The sequence below is a fragment of the Panulirus ornatus genome, chromosome 23 (genome assembly GCF_036320965.1).
Source record: "Panulirus ornatus isolate Po-2019 chromosome 23, ASM3632096v1, whole genome shotgun sequence".
Taxonomy (NCBI): Eukaryota; Metazoa; Arthropoda; class Malacostraca; order Decapoda; family Palinuridae; genus Panulirus; species Panulirus ornatus.
In genome coordinates this window covers 16,516,047-16,540,037 of record NC_092246.1, presented here as the reverse complement: position 1 = coordinate 16,540,037, position 23,991 = coordinate 16,516,047, and the positions used below count along the sequence as shown (strand labels likewise).

At 41.9% G+C, this 23,991-nt stretch overlaps 1 protein-coding gene across 1 annotated transcript in view; it reads right to left on the bottom strand.

Moving 5' to 3' along the window:
• Positions 1-23,991, bottom strand: part of Ufd4 (ubiquitin fusion-degradation 4-like) — a 497,787-nt gene that overhangs the window by 241,213 nt on the left and 232,583 nt on the right. Inside the window, exons 4-7 of the mRNA XM_071676899.1 lie at positions 21,952-22,170; positions 16,433-16,562; positions 6,254-6,402; positions 4,619-5,009 (exon numbers count right to left, since the gene is read on the bottom strand). Of these exons, the coding sequence (XP_071533000.1) occupies positions 4,619-5,009; positions 6,254-6,402; positions 16,433-16,562; positions 21,952-22,170 (889 nt within the window). The remainder of the gene's footprint in view (positions 1-4,618; positions 5,010-6,253; positions 6,403-16,432; positions 16,563-21,951; positions 22,171-23,991) is intronic.

Below are 23,991 nucleotides of genomic sequence, written 5' to 3'. Positions count from 1 at the left end.
TCTTCTGCTCTCTCAACCACGCTCTTTTTATTTCCACACATCTCTCTTACCCTTACGTTACTTACTCGATCAAACCACCTCACACCACACATTGTCCTCAAACATCTCATTTCTAGCACATCCATCCTCCTGCGCACAACTCTATCCATAGCCCACGCCTCGCAACCATACAGCATTGTTGGAACCACTATTCCTTCAAACATACCCATTTTTGCTTTCCGAGATAATGTTCTCGACTTCCACACATTTTTCAAGGCTCCCAAAATTTTCGCCCCCTCCCCCACCCTATGATCCACTTCCGCTTCCATGGTTCCATCCGCTGACAGATCCACTCCCAGATATCTAAAACACTTCACTTCCTCCAGTTTTTCTCCATTCAAACTCACCTCCCAATTGACTTGACCCTCAACCCTACTGTACCTAATAACCTTGCTCTTATTCACATTTACTCTTAACTTTCTTCTTCCACACACTTTACCAAACTCAGTCACCAGCTTCTGCAGTTTCTCACATGAATCAGCCACCAGCGCTGTATCATCAGCGAACAACAACTGACTCACTTCCCAAGCTCTCTCATCCCCAACAGACTTCATACTTGCCCCTCTTTCCAGGACTCTTTACCCCAGAGTATGTTAACAAAATATACCTGAATAATAATCTTTATTATGCATGTCTGCAACTTCCCACATAAGCAAAGTAGCACCATGTACAAACAATGAAATTTGTCTCTCACTCACTCATAACCACACTCTAACTGTCATGTAAAATACACTGAAACCAGATCCCCACAGACCTTTCTGCAGTTTTCCAGACTCTTTCATGTGTCCTGATTCTGCCACACTGACAACATTGCTCTAATTCACTCTATCCTCTACACCCTTCACACCCTCCTATTTGTTCAAGCCCAAAACCTTCAAAGAATCTCTCACTCCATCCTTCCACCTCCTCATTGGTTTCCCCATTTTCCTTATTCCCTCCACTTCTAACATGAATATCCTCTAAGTTATCTCTCCATATGTCCAAACTGTTTCAGGACAACTTCTCCAGCTCTATCATACATACTCCTCTTACTATCATACCTCTCTCTTATCCTATTTATCTTCACCGACTCTCTTCACAGAACATACTGTCCTCAAACATTTCATTTCCAAACATCCACCCTCTTCAAAAAGCTTCAGTATGGTTCCACTTCAAAGGTTACCCAATAAGCGTTTGATAAGGTACTGCATCAAAAGGTTTCTATCAAAAGTTGTGTCACATGGTGCTGATGTTACTGTACTTCAGTTAATAGCAAGTTAGTTGACTAACTGTAAATAAGCTTCAGAATAGTTAGATGTTACATGTGATGTGCCACAGGGATTAGTCTCGGAACCGATTCTCTTTCCCACATATACCAATGATACTGATAATGAGGTGCACTTTAAGATATCACAATTTGCATATGAATGATTTGGTAAACAGAGAAGAGGTAGTGAAAGCTTTGCGAAGATGAAAGCCGGCAAGGCAGCAGGTTTGGATGGTATTGCAGTGGAATTTATTAAAAAAGGGGGTGACTGTATTGTTGACTGGTTGGTAAGGTTATTTAATGTATGTATGACTCATGGTGAGGTGCCTGAAGATTGGCGGAATGCGTGCATAGTGCCATTGTACAAAGGCAAAGGGGATAAGAGTGAATGCTCAAATTACAGAGGTATAAGTTTGTTGAGTATTCCTGGTAAATTATATGGGAGGGTATTGATTAAGAGGGTGAAGGCATGTACAGAGCATCAGATTGGGGAAGAGCAGTGTGGTTTCAGAAGTGGTAGAGGATGTGTGGATCAGGTGTTTGCTTTGAAGAATGTATGTGAGAAATACTTAGAAAAGCAAATGGATTTGTATGTAGCATTTATGGATGTGGAGAAGGCATATGATAGAGTTGATAGAGATGCTCTGTGGAAGGTATTAAGAATATATGGTGTGGGAGGCAAGTTGTTAGAAGCAGTGAAAAGTTTTTATCGAGGATGTAAGGCATGTGTACGTGTAGGAAGAGAGGAAAGTGATTGGTTCTCAGTGAATGTAGGTTTGCGGCAGGGGTGTGTGATGTCTCCATGGTTGTTTAATTTGTTTATGGATGGGGTTGTTAGGGAGGTAAATGCAAGAGTTTTGGAAAGAGGGGCAAGTATGAAGTCTGTTGGGGATGAGAGAGCTTGGGAAGTGAGTCAGTTGTTGTTCGCTGATGATACAGCGCTGGTGGCTGATTCATGTGAGAAACTGCAGAAGCTGGTGACTGAGTTTGGTAAAGTGTGTGGAAGAAGAAAGTTAAGAGTAAATGTGAATAAGAGCAAGGTTATTAGGTACAGTAGGGTTGAGGGTCAAGTCAATTGGGAGGTGAGTTTGAATGGAGAAAAACTGGAGGAAGTGAAGTGTTTTAGATATCTGGGAGTGGATCTGGCAGCGGATGGAACCATGGAAGCGGAAGTGGATCATAGGGTGGGGGAGGGGGCGAAAATCCTGGGGGCCTTGAAGAATGTGTGGAAGTCGAGAACATTATCTCGGAAAGCAAAAATGGGTATGTTTGAAGGAATAGTGGTTCCAACAATGTTGTATGGTTGCGAGGCGTGGGCTATGGATAGAGTTGTGCGCAGGAGGATGGATGTGCTGGAAATGAGATGTTTGAGGACAATGTGTGGTGTGAGGTGGTTTGATCGAGTGAGTAACGTAAGGGTAAGAGAGATGTGTGGAAATAAAATGAGCGTGGTTGAGAGAGCAGAAGAGGGTGTTTTGAAGTGGTTTGGGCACATGGAGAGGATGAGTGAGGAAAGATTGACCAAGAGGATATATGTGTCGGAGGTGGAGGGAGCAAGGAGAAGAGGGAGACCAAATTGGAGGTGGAAAGATGGAGTGAAAAAGATTTTGTGTGATCGGGGCCCTGAACATGCAGGAGGGTGAAAGGAGGGCAAGGAATAGAGTGAATTGGAGCGATGTGGTATACCGGGGTTGACGTGCTGTCAGTGGATTGAATCAAGGCATGTGAAGCGTCTGGGGTAAACCATGGAAAGCTGTGTAGGTATGTATATTTGCGTGTGTGGACGTATGTATATACATGTGTATGGGGGGGGTTGGGCCATTTCTTTCGTCTGTTTCCTTGCGCTACCTCGCAAACGCGGGAGACAGCGACAAAGCATAAAAAAAAAAAAAAATTTGCATATGAAATCAAGCTGAGAAATAAATCTACACATGAAACTGAACATCTGCAGCTTCAAACTGACATACTAATTGATGGTCTATGGTCAAAGGTATTAAACGAATTTCTACACAGGTATGTGGAAAGTTTTACATAACTATGAAAAACAAAAAGTTATATTGCGAAAATCCTGGGAGCCTTGAAGAATGTGTGGAAGTCGAGAACATTATCTCGGAAAGCAAAAATGGCTATGTTTGAAGGAATAGTGGTTCCAACAATGTTGTATGGTTGCGAGGCGTGGGCTATGGATAGAGTTGTGCGCAGGAGGGTGGATGTGCTGGAAATGAGATGTTTGAGGACAATGTGTGGTGTGAGGTGGTTTGATCGAGTAAGTAACGTAAAGGTAAGAGAGATGTGTGGAAATAAAAAGTGTGTGGTTGAGAGAGCAGAAGAGGGTGTTTTGAAATGGTTTGGGCACATGGAGAGAATGAGTGAGGAAAGATTGACCAAGAGGATATATGTGTCGGAGGTGGAGGGAAAGAGGAGAAGTGGGAGACCAAATTGGAGGTGGAAAGATGGAGTGAAAAAGATTTTGTGTGATCGGGGCCTGAACATACAGGAGGGTGAAAGGCGGGCAAGGAATAGAGTGAATTGGATCGATGTGGTATACCAGGGTTGACGTGCTGTCAGTGGATTGAATCAGGGCATGTGAAGCGTCTGGGGTAAACCATGGAAAGTTGTGTGGGGCCTGGATGTGGAAAGGGAGCTGTGGTTTCGGGCATTATTGCATGACAGCTAGAGACTGAGTGTGAATGAATGGGGCCTTTGTTGTCTTTTCCTAGCGCTACCTCGCACACATGAGGGGGGTGGGGGATGGTATTCCATGTGTGGCAAGGTGGCGATGGGAATGAATAAAGGCAGACAGTGTGAATTGTGTGCATGGGTATCTATGTATGTGTCTGTGTGTGTATATATATGTGTACATTGAGATGTATAGGTATGTATATTTGCGTGTGTGGACGTGTATGTATATACATTGTGTATGGGGGTGGGTTGGGCCATTTCTTTCATCTGTTTCCTTGCGCTACCTCGCAAATGCGGGAGACAGCGACAAAGCAAAAAAAAATAAAATAAATACATAAATATTGCAAAAGGTAAATGAGGAAAATGACTTGAGTGTAATAATCTTTGGTGACCCAAAGACAAGTAAGAAGTGTGTATTAGTGGTACAAACAGCAAAAACTATAAAACCAGAACAAAACGTGAAGAAACATTGTTCATTTTGAATTATATCAAACCCTGAGGTAGCAATGTTCTTTTGTCTGACTATACATTAAAGCTATATTTCAAAGATTGTATGAATAAAAAATTTCCAGTAATCTGGTAACTATATGAATACTCAAGAAGTGCAACTCATGAAATCTTACAGTAAAATCTGAGACATTCATAGCTTACCTTTATTTACATCTGCACCTCTTTCACAGAGGAATTCCACCATTTCCTGAGTACCAAATGCTGAAGCCCAGTTGAGAAGAGTTTGGCCAACATCATCCATAAAATTCACCTCTATCCCCCCGCTATCTATGGCATCTATAAGAGCATCTGTGTCTTTACTTCTAATACAGTCTATCAGTTGGCGATGTGTTTTCTCCCCTGGACTATCCATTCTTCTGAGACCTGGTAGTCTGCTGACAACAGCACTCATCCCAGATTTTGGCAGAGCCTTTCGCCCCTCACAAAGAAGCACTAGCAATAAGTCCACCAAGCGCATGGTGTCCAGCACACAGCGCTCGTCTCCCTGGAGAGCTTTCTCAATGGCATCAGGCAATTCAGATCTCAAAAGATTCTGTAAGTAAACAGGTACTTACAAAATATATGATTCACAATATTCAATTTCTGCATAAAAGTTGGTAATGATTAAAATAGTTCAAAATACTGTTATATACCCGAAGATATATTTCCTTACTTTAATATACTAGTCTGGGTACCAGCAATCAAGTGTAAAGCAGAGAAATCTGTGTACTATGATAAATCATAGAAGTCAATATGGATTCATTCACATACAGGATACTAAAAACTGTTCTTTCCTTTCTCTTATACTAGTCAACTGCTTCCTACTTCAGCAAGGTGGTGCCACAAAAAGATGAAGAAAAGGCCTCATTCACTCATCCATTCACACATCCATTCACAAGTTGTCAAGTGTAATAAACCAAAACAACAGCCCTCTATACATAACCAGGCCCCATGGACCTTTCCCTGGTTTCCCAACTGCTTCATATGCCTTACGACAGCTCAATTTCCCCTGTATACCACATAACTATTTCATTCCATCCTGTGCACACATTTCACCTTCCTTCACGTTCAGGCCCTCATAACTCAAAATCTTTATCACACCATCCTTCCATCTCAAATCTTGCTTCCCTCGAAGAATTCTTCTTGTCCCATTATTTCTGACATAAAAATCCTCTCTCTGTCAAACTCTCCTCACTCATTCTCTCCATATGTTCAAACCATTTCAGAACACCCTCTTCTTTTATAACCAAATCTCTCTCTTACCCTATCACTACTAAATCAACCTTCCTCACACCATATTGTCCTCAAACATTTAATGTCCAACACATCCACATCCACCCTCCTTCACACATCCTCATAACAGATTATGCATCCCATCTACACAACATTGCTGGGACTACTATACCTTCAAACATAATCATTTTTGCCCTCTTGGATAGCGATCACTCTTTCAACACATTTCCCAATGCTCCCAGAACATACATCCCTCAATCACCCTATGACTCACCTCCACTTCTATAGATTCATTTGCTGCTCCCAGTCATCTACAACATCCCATTTCCTCCAAGTTTTCTCCATTCAAACTCACACCCAAACTAACCTGTCCCTCTGACCTACTGCAACTAATCAACCTTCATTTCATTCATCTTTACTCAACTTCCTCTATTCTTCTGAGGTAAAACTTATAGAATGAGGTCATTCAATTCACTATCTCAGTAAAAAATACCATGACACAATATCATTTCCAGGTTCATACGTATCTAATACATCAGACCAACTGAGGTGTACTCAACACACATGAGTAATACTGGGTGAGCCTCTACAGAGTGTGGAGAGCAAAGAGATCACAGTTGAGACAGAGGCAGATGTCTTGGAGTTTTCTGTAGTGGCTGCAGGTGCTCCTGGGGCAGCAGCAGCAGCACCTGGAGTTGGCTGAGGTGCAGCACCTAAAAGAGAAATGGCTGTTTTACTAAGGTTTTTTTTTATCAATCTTGTTCTTATCAATAAAAAAAAATTAGTTTTTTTTTTTTTTATACTTTGTCGCTGTCTCCCGCGTTTGCGAGGTAGCGCAAGGAAACAGACGAAAGAAATGGCCCAACCCCCCCCCCATACACATGTATATACATACGTCCACACACGCAAATATACATACCTACACAGCTTTCCATGGTTTACCCCAGACGCTTCACATGCCTTGATTCAATCCACTGACAGCACGTCAACCCCGGTATACCACATCGCTCCAATTCACTCTATTCCTTGCCCTCCTTTCACCCTCCTGCATGTTCAGGCCCCGATCACACAAAATCTTTTTCACTCCATCTTTCCACCTCCAATTTGGTCTCCCTCTTCTCCTCGTTCCCTCCACCTCCGACACATATATCCTCTTGGTCAATCTTTCCTCACTCATTCTCTCCATGTGCCCAAACCATTTCAAAACACCCTCTTCTGCTCTCTCAACCACGCTCTTTTTATTTCCACACATCTCTCTTACCCTTACGTTACTTACTCGATCAAACCACCTCACACCACACAATGTCCTCAAACATCTCATTTCCAGCACATCCATCCTCCTGCGCACAACTCTATCCATAGCCCACACCTCGCAACCATACAACATTTTTGGAACCACTATTCCTTCAAACATAGCCATTTTTGCTTTCCGAGATAATGTTCTCGACTTCCACACATTCTTCAAGGCTCCCAGGATTTTCGCCCCCTCCCCCACCCTATGATCCACTTCCGCTTCCATCCGCTGCCAGATCCACTCCCAGATATCTAAAACACTTTACTTCCTCCAGTTTTGCTCCATTCAAACTTACCTCCCAATTGACTTGACCCTCAACCCTACTGTACCTAATAACCTTGCTCCTATTCACATTTACTCTTCACACACTTTACCAAACTCAGTAACCAGCTTCTGCAGTTTCTCACATGAATCAGCCACCAGCGCTGTATCATCAGCGAACAACAACTGACTCACTTCCCAAGCTCTCTCATCCCCAACAGACTTCATACTTGCCCCTCTTTCCAAAACTCTTGCATTTACCTCCCTAACAACCCCATCCATAAACAAATTAAACAACCATGGAGACATCACACACCCCTGCCGCAAACCTACATTCACTGAGAACCAATCACTTTTCCTCTCTTCCTACACGTACACATGCCTTACATCCTCGATAAAAACTTTTCACTGCTTCTAACAACTTGCCTCCCACACCATATATTCTTAATACCTTCCACAGAGCATCTCTATCAACTCTATCATATGCCTTCTCCAGATCCATAAATGCTACATACAAATCCATTTGCTTTTCTAAGTATTTCTCACATACATTCTTCAAAGCAAACACCTGATCCACACATCCTCTACCACTTCTCAAACCACACTGCTCTTCCCCAATCTGATGCTCTGTACATGCCTTCACCCTCTCAATCAATACCCTCCCATATAATTTACCAGGAATACTCAACAAACTTATACCTCTGTAATTTGAGCACTCACTCTTATCCCCTTTGCCTTTGTACAATGGCACCATGCACGCATTCCGCCAATCCTCAGGCACCTCACCATGAGTCATACATACATTAAATAACCTTACCAACCAGTCAATAATACAGTCACCCCCTTTTTTAATAAATTCCACTGCAATACCATCCAAACCTGCTGCCTTGCCGGCTTTCATCTTCCGCAAAGCTTTTACTACCTCTTCTCTGTTTACCAAATCATTTTCCCTAACCCTCTCACTTTGCACACCACCTCGACCAAAACACCCTATATCTGCCACTCTATCATCAAACACATTCAATAAACCTTCAAAATACTCACTCCATCTCCTTCTCACATCACCACTACTTGTTATCACCTCCCCATTTGCGCCCTTCACTGAAGTTCCCATTTGCTCCCTTGTCTTACGCACTTTATTTACCTCCTTCTAGAACATCTTTTTATTCTCCCTAAAATTTAATGATACTCTCTCACCCCAACTCTCATTTGCCCTCTTTTTCACCTCTTGCACCTTTCTCTTGACCTCCTGTCTCTTTCTTTTATACATCTCCCACTCAATTGCATTTTTTCCCTGCAAAAATCGTCCAAATGCCTCTCTCTTCTCTTTCACTAATAATCTTACTTCTTCATCCCACCACTCACTACCCTTTCTAATCAACCCACCTCCCACTCTTCTCATGCCACAAGCATCTTCTGCGCAATCCATCACTGATTCCCTAAATACATCCCATTCCTCCCCCACTCCCCTTACTTCCATTGTTCTCACCTTTTTCCATTCTGTACTCAGTCTCTCCTGGTACTTCCTCACACAAGTCTCCTTTCCAAGCTCACTTACTCTCACCACCCTCTTCACCCCAACATTCACTCTTCTTTTCTGAAAACCCATACAAATCTTCACCTTAGATTGTTAATATATCTAAAAAATAAGAAAATAAAGTAAAGCATTGCTATTGAAAGGTATTCTAAAACATAACTTTTCCTTCAGAAACCAATTAAGAATATTCATCAATTATTACTAAAATATTAATCCAAGTGTGTAAATACAAATACAGTATTTCTGCTCTTTTATAGCCTGTCAAGTAGGGTTGGAATTCCAATTCTACAATATCAATTTCTAAAATGGATACATGCCTAAAAGCAGTTAATCCACTCATTCCTAAAAAATAGGAACATTATGACAGTAAAATAATGTTTTTTCCCACTAGCTGAAGTAGCACAAGCAACATCCACCCAAACAGACTACATACATGCTACATGTCCATGACCTTTGCATTCACCTCCCTCATTCCCCATCCACCAACAATTACACACCCAAATCCAAACCTAACTTAGCAAAGCCATATACCATCTTATCAATCTATTACAAAGGAAGGATGAACAGTTTGGGAAATTGAGGGCTGACTGCCACATGTAATGATACAAGTTCAAGATTCAGGAGGTAAATTACACATAGCTCAAGTAATCAGTCTATTGAAGGTATCTTTTAAACAATGTTCATTGCTAAGATAAGCAAGTCCTGATTTTACAAGCTTCTCCATTAATGCATGAATAATAATGACAGTACTGCTCAGTTCAGGAAAGCTACTTTGAGCTGTAATACTTACCAGCTAAACGAGCTAAAAGGTGTGTAACAAGGCAGTGCTTTGCAAGAGGGGCTGGGTCCTGGGCACGCCGAGTGAAGCGATCAGCCAGGGAGGCAAAGCAACGTAGAGCTCCATCTGCTACATGCTGATCCTATTAGAATAAAACTGTAAGTTCTCCAAAAGGTTCTACACATTAGCGCTGTCTCCCACGTCAGCACAGGGAAACATACGAAAGGAAAGGCCCAACCCACCCACATACACATGTATATACATACACGTCCACACTCGCATATATACATACCTATATATCTTAACGTATACATATATATACACACACAGACATATACATATATACACATGTACATAATTCATACTGTCTGACTTTTATTCATTCCTGTCGCCATCACGCCACACATGAAATGTCAACCCCCCTGCCCCCGCACGTGCACGAGGTAGCGCTAGGAAAAGACAACAAAGGCCACATTCGTTCACACTCAGTCTCTAGCTGTCATGTGTAATGCACCAAAACCACAGCTCCCTTTCCTCATCCAGGCCCCACAAAACTTTCCATGGTTTACCCCACACACCTCACATGCCATGGTTCAATCCACTGACAACACATCAACATCGGTATACCGCATTGCTCCAATTCACTCTATTCCTTGCACGCCTTACATCCTCCTGTATGTTCAGGCCCCGAATGCTCAAAATCTTTTTCACATGGTTTGGTCACATGGAGAGAATATGTGAAGAAAGATTGACAAAGAGGATGTATGTGTCAGAGGTGGAGGGAATGAGGAGAGGTTGGAGACCAAACTGGAGGTGGAAGGAAGGAGTGAAAAAGATCTTTGTGATTGGGGCCTGAACATGCAGCAGGGTGAAAGGCGTGCAAGGAATAGAGTGAATTAGAATGATGTGGTATACCAGGGTCAACGTGCTGTCAATGGATTGAACCAAGGCATGTGAAGTGTCTAGGGTAAATCATGGAAAGTTTTGTGGGGCCTGGATGTGGAAAGGGAGCTGTGGTTTCGGTGCATTATACATGACAATTAGAGACTGAATGTGAACGAATGTGCCCTTTGTTGTCTTTTCCTAGCGCTACCTTGCACGCATCCAGGGTAAGGGGGGTGTCATTCCATGTGTGGCGGGGTGGTAACGGGAATCAATAAAGGTAGCAAGTATGAATTATGTACATGTGTACAGTTTTATGTGTACATGTCTGTGTATGTATATATATGTATACGCTGAAATGTATAGGTATGTATATGTGAGTGTGTGGACGTGTATCTATATGCATGTGTATGTGGGTGGGTAGGGCCATTCTTTCATCTGTTTCCTTGCACTACCTTGCTAATGCGGGAGACAGTGACAAAGCATAATAATAATAATTTTTTTTTTCTTTCAAACTATTCACCATTTCCCGCATTAGCGAGGTAGCAAATAATAATAATAATATATTTATTCTATTTATTTTGCTTTGTCGTTGTCTCCAGCGTTAGCAAGGTAGTGCAAGGAAACAGACGAAGAAAGGCCCCCAACCCGCCCCCACATGACACATGTAATATACATACACATCCACACACACAAATATACATACCTATATATCTTATCGTATACATTATATATACACACACCAGACATATAAATATATACCACATGTAATAATTCATACTGTCTGACTTTTATTCATTCCTGTCCCCGCCATCACGCCACCACATGAAATGTCAACCCCCCTCTGCCCCCGCACGTGACGAGGATTTACTATTGGTAGCGCTAGGTAAAAGAAAACACAAGCAACATTCGTTCCACACTCAGTCTCTAGCTGTCATGTGTAATGCACCAAAACCACAGCTCCCTTTCCTCATCAGGCCCCACAAAACTTTCCATGGTTTACCCCACACACCTCACATGCATGGGTTCAATCCACTGACAACACTCAATTATCGGTTATACCGCTCGCTCCCAATTCACTCTATCCTGCACGCCTTAACATCCTCCTGTATGTTCAGGCCCGATGCTCCAAAATCATTTTTCACTATGGTTTGGTTTCATGGAGAGAATATGTGAAGAAAGATTGAACAAAGGGATGTATGTGTCAGGAGGTGGAGGGAATGAGGAGAGGTTGGAGACCTCAAACTGGAGGTGGAAGGAAAGGAGTGAAAAAGATCTTGTGATTGGGGCCTTGAACATGCAAGCAGGGTGAAGGCGTGCAAGGAATAGAGTGAATTAGAATGATGTGGATTACCAGGGTCAACGTGCTGTTCATATGGATTGAACCAAGGATGTGAAGTGTCTTAGGGTAAATCATGGAAGTTTTGTGGGGCCTGGATGTGGAAAGGGAAGCTGTGGTTTCGGTGCATTATACATTGACAATTAGAGACTGAATGTGATCGAATTGTGCCCTTTGTGGTCTTTTCCTAGCGCTACCTTGCACGCATCCAGGCGTAAGGGGGGGTTGTCTTTCCTGTGTGGCGGGTGTGGGTTGGGTAACGGGAATCAATAAAGGTAGCAAGTGATGATTTTATGTACATGTGTACAGTTATGTGTGTACATTGTCTGTGTATGTATAATATATGTATACGCTGAATTGTATAGGTATGTATATGTGAGTGTGTGGACTTGTAATGGTTTGCAGGTGTATGTGGGTGGGGAATAGGGCCATAACTTTCATCTGTTTCCTTGCACTACCATTGCTAATGCGGGAGACAAGAGTGACAAAGCATAATATTAAATAATTTTTTTTTTCTTTGTCTATATTCACCATTCCCGCATTAGCAGGTAGCATATTATAATAATAATATATTTATTCTAGTATTTGCTTTGTCGTTTGCTCTCCAGCGTTAGCAAAGGTTAGTGCAAGGGAAACAGACGAAAGAATGGCCCATACCCGCACCACATACTCTTGTAATAGACATAAACAGCCACACTCACAATATTATACATTCCCCATATACATCTCAACGTATACATTTATATATATATACACACACCAGATATATAACCATATCTACACATATACATAAATTCCATACTGTCTGCCTCTTTATTTCATTCCCATCGCCACTTGCCACACATGAAATAACAACCCCTCCCCTCATGTGTGCAAGGTAGCGCTTGGAAAAAGACGAACAAAGGCCCCATTCGTTCACACTCAGTCTCTAGCTTGTCATGTAATAATTGAAACGAAACCACGGCTCCCTTTCCACATCCAGGCCCACTACATCTCTAAGCATAAACACCTGATCCACACATCCTCTACCACTTCTGAAACCCCACATGCTCTGTCCCAATCTGATGCTCTGTACATGCCTTCACCCTTCTCAATCAATAACCCTCCCATATATTTACCAAGAATACTCAACAAACTTATCCTCTGTAATTTGGATGGCTCTCACTTTGTACCCCGTTGCCTTTGTACAATGGCACTATGCAAAAGCATTCGCCAATCTTCAGGCACCTCACCATGAATCTACATACATTAACTAACATTACCAAACAGTCCAACAAATACAATCACCCCCTTCCTGTTTTTTTATATAATTCCACTCATTACCATCCAAACCCGTGCCTTGCGACTTTCATCTTAAGTAAATCTTTTACTACCTCTTCTCTGTTTACCAATCATTTTCCCTAACCCTCTCACTTTGCACACCACCTTCGACCAAAACACCCTTATCTGCACTCTATCATCAAACACATTCACAAAACTTCAAAAATACTCACTCACTTCCTTCTCACATAATAAAATAATAATAATTTTTTTTTTTTTTTTTTTTTTTTTTTTGCTTTGTTGGCTGTCTCCCGCGTTTGCGACTTTGGTAGCGCAAGGAAACAGACGAAAGGATAGAAAATGGCCCAAAACCCAACCCCCATACACATGTGAATCACATACGTCCATCACACACTGCAAATATACATACCTACAAGCTTCCATTGGTTTCCCCCCAGACGCTTAACATGCCTTGATTCAATCCACTGGACAGACGTCAACCCCGGTATACCACATCGCTCCAATTCACTCTATTCCTTGCCCTCCTTTCACCCTCCTGCATGTTCAGGCCCCGATCACACAAAATCTTTTTCACTCCATCTTTCCACCTCCAATTTGGTCTCCCTCTTCTCCTCGTTCCCTCCACCTCCGACACATATATCCTCTTGGTCAATCTTTCCTCACTCATTCTCTCCATGTGCCCAAACCATTTCAAAACACCCTCTTCTGCTCTCTCAACCACGCTCTTTTTATTTCCACACATCTCTCTTACCCTTACGTTACTTACTCGATCAAACCACCTCACACCACACAATGTCCTCAAACATCTCATTTCCAGCACATCCATCCTCCTGCGCACAACTCTATCCATAGCCCACACCTCGCAACCATACAACATTTTTGGAACCACTATTCCTTCAAACATAGCCATTTTTGCTTTCCGAGATAATGTTCTCGACTTCCACACATTCTTCAAGGCTCCCAGGATTTTCGCCCCCTCCCCCACCCTATGATCCACTTCCGCTTCCATCCGCTGCCAGATCCACTCCCAGATATCTAAAACACTTTACTTCCTCCAGTTTTGCTCCATTCAAACTTACCTCCCAATTGACTTGACCCTCAACCCTACTGTACCTAATAACCTTGCTCCTATTCACATTTACTCTTCACACACTTTACCAAACTCAGTAACCAGCTTCTGCAGTTTCTCACATGAATCAGCCACCAGCGCTGTATCATCAGCGAACAACAACTGACTCACTTCCCAAGCTCTCTCATCCCCAACAGACTTCATACTTGCCCCTCTTTCCAAAACTCTTGCATTTACCTCCCTAACAACCCCATCCATAAACAAATTAAACAACCATGGAGACATCACACACCCCTGCCGCAAACCTACATTCACTGAGAACCAATCACTTTCCTCTCTTTCTACACGTACACATGCCTTACATCCTCGATAAAAACTTTTCACTGCTTCTAACAACTTGCCTCCCACACCATATATTCTTAATACCTTCCACAGAGCATCTCTATCAACTCTATCATATGCCTTCTCCAGATCCATAAATGCTACATACAAATCCATTTGCTTTTCTAAGTATTTCTCACATACATTCTTCAAAGCAAACACCTGATCCACACATCCTCTACCACTTCTCAAACCACACTGCTCTTCCCCAATCTGATGCTCTGTACATGCCTTCACCCTCTCAATCAATACCCTCCCATATAATTTACCAGGAATACTCAACAAACTTATACCTCTGTAATTTGAGCACTCACTCTTATCCCCTTTGCCTTTGTACAATGGCACCATGCACGCATTCCGCCAATCCTCAGGCACCTCACCATGAGTCATACATACATTAAATAACCTTACCAACCAGTCAATAATACAGTCACCCCCTTTTTTAATAAATTCCACTGCAATACCATCCAAACCTGCTGCCTTGCCGGCTTTCATCTTCCGCAAAGCTTTTACTACCTCTTCTCTGTTTACCAAATCATTTTCCCTAACCCTCTCACTTTGCACACCACCTCGACCAAAACACCCTATATCTGCCACTCTATCATCAAACACATTCAATAAACCTTCAAAATACTCACTCCATCTCCTTCTCACATCACCACTACTTGTTATCACCTCCCCATTTGCGCCCTTCACTGAAGTTCCCATTTGCTCCCTTGTCTTACGCACTTTATTTACCTCCTTCTAGAACATCTTTTTATTCTCCCTAAAATTTAATGATACTCTCTCACCCCAACTCTCATTTGCCCTCTTTTTCACCTCTTGCACCTTTCTCTTGACCTCCTGTCTCTTTCTTTTATACATCTCCCACTCAATTGCATTTTTTCCCTGCAAAAATCGTCCAAATGCCTCTCTCTTCTCTTTCACTAATAATCTTACTTCTTCATCCCACCACTCACTACCCTTTCTAATCAACCCACCTCCCACTCTTCTCATGCCACAAGCATCTTCTGCGCAATCCATCACTGATTCCCTAAATACATCCCATTCCTCCCCCACTCCCCTTACTTCCATTGTTCTCACCTTTTTCCATTCTGTACTCAGTCTCTCCTGGTACTTCCTCACACAAGTCTCCTTTCCAAGCTCACTTACTCTCACCACCCTCTTCACCCCAACATTCACTCTTCTTTTCTGAAAACCCATACAAATCTTCACCTTAGATTGTTAATATATCTAAAAAATAAGAAAATAAAGTAAAGCATTGCTATTGAAAGGTATTCTAAAACATAACTTTTCCTTCAGAAACCAATTAAGAATATTCATCAATTATTACTAAAATATTAATCCAAGTGTGTAAATACAAATACAGTATTTCTGCTCTTTTATAGCCTGTCAAGTAGGGTTGGAATTCCAATTCTACAATATCAATTTCTAAAATGGATACATGCCTAAAAGCAGTTAATCCACTCATTCCTAAAAAATAGGAACATTATGACAGTAAAATAATGTTTTTTCCCACTAGCTGAAGTAGCACAAGCAACATCCACCCAAACAGACTACATACATGCTACATGTCCATGACCTTTGCATTCACCTCCCTCATTCCCCATCCACCAACAATTACACACCCAAATCCAAACCTAACTTAGCAAAGCCATATACCATCTTATCAATCTATTACAAAGGAAGGATGAACAGTTTGGGAAATTGAGGGCTGACTGCCACATGTAATGATACAAGTTCAAGATTCAGGAGGTAAATTACACATAGCTCAAGTAATCAGTCTATTGAAGGTATCTTTTAAACAATGTTCATTGCTAAGATAAGCAAGTCCTGATTTTACAAGCTTCTCCATTAATGCATGAATAATAATGACAGTACTGCTCAGTTCAGGAAAGCTACTTTGAGCTGTAATACTTACCAGCTAAACGAGCTAAAAGGTGTGTAACAAGGCAGTGCTTTGCAAGAGGGGCTGGGTCCTGGGCACGCCGAGTGAAGCGATCAGCCAGGGAGGCAAAGCAACGTAGAGCTCCATCTGCTACATGCTGATCCTATTAGAATAAAACTGTAAGTTCTCCAAAAGGTTCTACACATTAGCGCTGTCTCCCACGTCAGCACAGGGAAACATACGAAAGGAAAGGCCCAACCCACCCACATACACATGTATATACATACACGTCCACACTCGCATATATACATACCTATATATCTTAACGTATACATATATATACACACACAGACATATACATATATACACATGTACATAATTCATACTGTCTGACTTTTATTCATTCCTGTCGCCATCACGCCACACATGAAATGTCAACCCCCCTGCCCCCGCACGTGCACGAGGTAGCGCTAGGAAAAGACAACAAAGGCCACATTCGTTCACACTCAGTCTCTAGCTGTCATGTGTAATGCACCAAAACCACAGCTCCCTTTCCTCATCCAGGCCCCACAAAACTTTCCATGGTTTACCCCACACACCTCACATGCCATGGTTCAATCCACTGACAACACATCAATATCGGTATACCGCATTGCTCCAATTCACTCTATTCCTTGCACGCCTTACATCCTCCTGTATGTTCAGGCCCCGAATGCTCAAAATCTTTTTCACATGGTTTGGTCACATGGAGAGAATATGTGAAGAAAGATTGACAAAGAGGATGTATGTGTCAGAGGTGGAGGGAATGAGGAGAGGTTGGAGACCAAACTGGAGGTGGAAGGAAGGAGTGAAAAAGATCTTTGTGATTGGGGCCTGAACATGCAGCAGGGTGAAAGGCGTGCAAGGAATAGAGTGAATTAGAATGATGTGGTATACCAGGGTCAACGTGCTGTCAATGGATTGAACCAAGGCATGTGAAGTGTCTAGGGTAAATCATGGAAAGTTTTGTGGGGCCTGGATGTGGAAAGGGAGCTGTGGTTTCGGTGCATTATACATGACAATTAGAGACTGAATGTGAACGAATGTGCCCTTTGTTGTCTTTTCCTAGCGCTACCTTGCACGCATCCAGGGTAAGGGGGGTGTCATTCCATGTGTGGCGGGGTGGTAACGGGAATCAATAAAGGTAGCAAGTATGAATTATGTACATGTGTACAGTTTATGTGTACATGTCTGTGTATGTATATATATGTATACGCTGAAATGTATAGGTATGTATATGTGAGTGTGTGGACGTGTATCTATATGCATGTGTATGTGGGTGGGTAGGGCCATTCTTTCATCTGTTTCCTTGCACTACCTTGCTAATGCGGGAGACAGTGACAAAGCATAATAATAATAATTTTTTTTTTCTTTCAAACTATTCACCATTTCCCGCATTAGCGAGGTAGCAAATAATAATAATAATATATTTATTCTATTTATTTTGCTTTGTCGTTGTCTCCAGCGTTAGCAAGGTAGTGCAAGGAAACAGACGAAAGAATGGCCCAACCCGCCCACATACACATGTATATACATACACATCCACACACACAAATATACATACCTATACATCTCAACGTATACATATATATATATATACACACACAGATATATACATATCTACACATATACATAATTCATACTGTCTGCCTTTATTCATTCCCAACGCCACCTTGCCACACATGAAATAACAACCCCCTCCCCTCATGTGTGCAAGGTAGCGCTTGGAAAAGACAACAAAGGCCCCATTCGTTCACACTCAGTCTCTAGCTGTCATGTAATAATGCACCGAAACCACGGCTCCCTTTCCACATCCAGGCCCCACATACATTCCTCAAAGCAAACACCTGATCCACACATCCTCTACCACTTCTGAAACCACACTGCTCTTCCCCAATCTGATGCTCTGTACATGCCTTCACCCTCTCAATCAATACCCTCCCATATAATTTACCAAGAATACTCAACAAACTTATACCTCTGTAATTTGAGCACTCACCTTTGTCCCCTTTGCCTTTGTACAATGGCACTATGCAAGCATTCCGCCAATCTTCAGGCACCTCACCATGAATCATACATACATTAAATAACCTTACCAACCAGTCAACAACACAATCACCCCCTTTTTTTATAAATTCCACTGCAATACCATCCAAACCCGCTGCCTTGCCGACTTTCATCTTCCGTAAAGCTTTTACTACCTCTTCTCTGTTTACCCAATCATTTTCCCTAACCCTCTCACTTTGCACACCACCTCGACCAAAACACCCTATATCTGCCACTCTATCATCAAACACATTCAACAAAACTTCAAAATACTCACTCCACTTCCTTCTCACATAATAATAATAATAATAACTTTTTTTTTTTTTTTTTTTTTTTTTTTTGCTTTGTTGCTGTCTCCCGCGTTTGCGAGGTAGCGCAAGGAAACAGACGAAAGAAATGGCCCAACCCACCCCCATACACATGTATATACATACGTCCACACACGCAAATATACATACCTACACAGCTTTCCATGGTTTACCCCAGACGCTTCACATGCCTTGATTCAATCCACTGACAGCACGTCAACCCCGGTATACCACATCGCTCCAATTCACTCTATTCCTTGCCCTCCTTTCACCCTCCTGCATGTTCAGGCCCAGATCACACAAAATCTTTTCACTCCATCTTTCCACCTCCAATTTGGTCTCCCTCTTCTCCTCGTTCCCTCCACCTCCGACACATATATCCTCTTGGTCAATCTTTCCTCACTCATTCTCTCCATGTGACCAAACCATTTCAAAACACCCTCTTCTGCTCTCTCAACCACGCTCTTTTTATTTCCACACATCTCTCTTACCCTTACGTTACTTACTCGATCAAACCACCTCACACCACACATTGTCCTCAAACATCTCATTTCCAGCACATCCATCCTCCTGCGCACAACTCTATCCATAGTCCACGCCTCGCAACCATACAACATTGTTGGAACACTATTCCTTCAAACATACCCATTTTTGCTTTCCGAGATAATGTTCTCGACTTCCACACATTCTTCAAGGCTCCCAGAATTTTCGCCCCCTCCCCCACCCTATGATCCACTTCCGTTTCCATGTTTCCATCCGCTGCCAGATCCACTCCCAGATATCTAAAACACTTCACTTCCTCCAGTTTTTCTCCATTCAAACTCACCTCCCAATTGACTTGACCCTCAACCCTACTGTACCTAATAACCTTGCTCTTATTCACATTTACTCTTAACTTTCTTCTTTCACACACTTTACCAAACTCAGTCACCAGCTTCTGCAGTTTCTCACATGAATCAGCCACCAGCGCTGTATCATCAGCGAACAACAACTGACTCACTTCCCAAGCTCTCTCATCCCCAACAGACTTCATCCTTGCCCCTCTTTCCAAAATTCTTGCATTCACCTCCCTAACAACCCCATCCATAAACAAATTAAACAACCATGGAGACATCACACACCCCTGCCGCAAACCTACATTCACTGAGAACCAATCACTTTCCTCTCTTCCTACACGTACACATGCCTTACATCCTCGATAAAAACTTTTCGCTGCTTCTAACAACTTGCCTCCCACACCATATATTCTTAATACCTTCCACAGAGCATCTCTATCAACTCTATCATATGCCTTCTCCACATCCATAAATGCTACATACAAATCCATTTGCTTTTCTAAGTATTTCTCACATACATTCTTCAAAGCAAACACCTGATCCACACATCCTCTACCACTTCTGAAACCACACTGCTCTTCCCCAATCTGATGCTCTGTACATGCCTTCACCCTCTCAATCAATACCCTCCCATACAATTTGCCAGGAATACTCAACAAACTTATACCTCTGTAATTTGAGCACTCACTCTTATCCCCTTTGCCTTTGTACAATGGCACTATGCACGCATTCCGCCAATCCTCAGGCACCTCACCATGAGTCATACATACATTAAATAACCTTACCAACCAGTCAACAATACAGTCACCCCCTTTTTTAATAAATTCCACTGCAATACCATCCAAACCTGCTGCCTTGCCGGCTTTCATCTTCCGCAAATGATGATGATCCTGGGGATATGGGAGAAAGAATACTTCCCACGTATTTCCTGCGTGTCATAGAAGGCGACTAAAGGGGAAGGGAGCAGGGGGCTGGAAATCTTTCTTTTATACATTCCTTTTTTACATTTATACATTTCTTTTATAAATTTCTTGTGTGTCATAGAAGGCGACTAAAAGGGAAGGGAGCAGGGGGCTGGAAATCCTCCCCTCTTGTTTTTTTAGTTTTCCTGAAGAAGGAACAGAGAAGGGGGCCAAGAGAGGATATTCCCTCAAAGGCTCAGTTCTCTGTTCTTAACGTTATCTCGCTAATGCAGGAAATGGCAAATAGTATGAAAAAAAAATAATAATAATAATATATATTCCTAAGTCCATGGGGAAAACAAAACATGATAAGTTCCCAAGTGCACTTTCATGTAATAATCACATCATCAGGGAGGACACAAGAGAGAAATATAACAGTCAGATGATATACAACAAATTGGAATTCTTGAGAACATGCATGAGCATATTTTGAATGTTTATGGATTTTAGAAATATATGCACTGTGTGGGCTATAAACTGTAGTCAGAACAAATTGAAACCCTGAGTCTTCCTCCCATCCCAGGCTCAATCTCTAAAGGTATTTCTTCACATATCTCTTTTACATACTCACTTCCTACCCTCTTCTCATCCTTATGATTTTCTCTTTTCCAAAAACCTTTATAAATCTTCATCCTTGCCTCTACCAAGTGAAGATCAGACATCCCACCAGCTGCATCTCTCAGCACATTCACTTACAAGAGTCTCTCTTCTGTACACTGTCAATCAGTAAATAATCCAATAATGCCCACTTAAAATCTTCCCTGCTCACCCACGTAAACTTATACTCTTCCAAAGCAAAGTGTTCCTTTTTCAGCACAACAAAAGCTATTCATTATTTCTTTTTGCCTTACTGAATACCTGATGCCCCTCAATTATACCCAACTGCCACATTACCCCCTTTCACATTCAAATCGCCATCAATAAAACCCAGTCGACCAACCCCTCAAAGAGCACATCTGGGTTTACAACAAAACAAATGTCACAACCAGGATTCAAATCTATGCAAGCTCAACCCTGGGCAGTTAATGCATTACATGTAGGAGCACTAACTACTACGCCACTATACTTCCTGATATCTCACGAGTGAGGAAACAATCAAACCTTTCCCAAATTACACAAAAAATCAATTCCAGAATAGATGGCAATATAATGAGAAATTCATAAATCCCATTTGCACCAGCTAACCATGTTAGAATTTATGCACAATATCAAATAAATGTATAATTACCTAATAACAGTAAAATCATATAAAAATATTCCTTGAATCAAGTACTGCACAAAGTTACAATCTGTGGACTAAACACAAATCAGCTTAAAAAAAAAAAAAAAAAAAAAAAAACTGAACTGAAATGTGACCATACCTCATGTCTCAGTAGTGTAGAAAGGGATTCAACACATGGTGCTAGCCCTGAATCTGCAGGTTCCATCTTTCCACACAGCCGAGAAACAAGATGCATTGCAGAGTGCAATGTGTCTTTATGAACTAAGTGACCATTATCTCTAATAAATGACAGGACACAGTTCAAGCCACCAGCCTCAAACACTGCTCCAGCCTCACGTGTGCATATTAATTCCAGAACCTGTAAAAAAAGTTTTCATCTTAAACAGTTAACACACTAACTTCAAATCACATATCATGAAATTGGCCATCCCACCTGTAACAAACTACATATCTGCCCATCTCTCCAAGAACCCTCCATTTACCTCTCTCAACAACTCATCCATAAACAGATTAAGCAACCATGGTGGCATCACACACCCCTACTGCAGACACACCTTCACTTGGAACCTCTCGTTCTCCTCTCCACTTACTCATACACATGCCTACTCTCTTTAACAAAAAGTGTACTGCTTCTAATTTCTTTCCTCATACACTATTCATAATCCCTTCCACATATCTATCAATGCTCTCATATGCTTTCTCCAGATCCATACATCCTCTACCACTCCTGAAACCACATTGTTCCACCTCAGTCTGATACTCAGTGTAAGCATAGCACCCACACTCCCAACCTTTTTAGTTGTCTTCTACAGCATGGTCAACAGTCTTCCCTCCATCCCTAAACACACTTTACTCAAAAACAAATAAGTGCATTACAAGTTGTCCTGTATCATGTGAGATGGGAAGAAAATTTGTACTTGTGAATTGAGTTCTAGCAACCCATGTGTATATGAAGCAGAAAGGAAAGACAGCCACCAGGCCCAGGAAGGGGAAACTCAACAAGTACAGCAATGTTGGCTCACTGCACAGCTGTCCCTAATCCTTCCAACATCCAGCCCATAATACCTTCCTCATCAGCACATCCCTACTACTTACCACCTAAAATAAACGAGAAAAAGAATTCTACCTCCGTATTCCCTGCATGTCATAAAAGGCAACTAAGAGGGGCAGGTGCAGGTGGACTGGAAGCCCTCCCCTTGTATTTCAGTTTCTATAAGATGGAACAGGAGTATCCACGAAAGGAGTGCTCATCCTCTTCGAAGGCCGTGGATGAGGTTTCTGAATGTGTGGATGTAATCAACACAGAAAGAGACTGAGGAAAGAAGCCTGGATGTTCTGGCTGAGAGAAACAAAACTGAAAGGAAAGAGGGAAAAATTGTTTGGGAATGACCTTAGGAGTAGAGTTAGGGTTCAGTGAGAGGGTGAGAGTAAAGGAAGGGGTAACAATAATACTGAAGCAGTTGTGGTTATGTGTGAGCAAGGGAGTGAGCTCCAGAGTGATGTGGGTAAAACTGAAAGGGGACTAAGAGGGATGGTGCTTATGCACCCTTGCCTCAAGAAAGGCAAAGAAGAAAAGCGAATGTTTTAGGAAAAGGTTGAGTATGATAGCAGTTATGATGCAAGAAATTGGGTAAGTGATGGGTGATTTAAATGTGAAAGTGAATAAAGTGGCAATTGAGGGTATAACTGTGATGATAAAGGACTGGTGACAGGAAATACCTGTTTAAAAAGAGGGACATACGCAAGTGTAAGTGACTGAGTAGAAAAGATGGTCTGTGGGCATTACTGGATTACATGCCAATTGACAGGCATGCAAAAGGGAGACTCTTGGATGTGAATGAGCAAAGAGGGGCAGCAGGTGGGATGTTTGATCACCACCTTATGGAGGCAAGGGTTAAGATTTGCAGAGGTTTTCAGACTAGGAAATGATATGAATGAGAGAGAGGTTAAGTAAAAAAGCTTGGGAAAAGAGACCATAGAAGATTGAACGTTGAAGAGTAAAAGGTGAGAATGAACAATGCTTTCCTCCTACAACAAATATTCACAAGACCTTCTACAAAGCATCTCTTATCTACACTATCATATGCTTTCTCCAGATACACACATGCCACAAACAAATCTTTGTTTCTTAAGGTATTTCTCAAACACATTCTCAAAGCAAATTGAGGGGCATGGTATA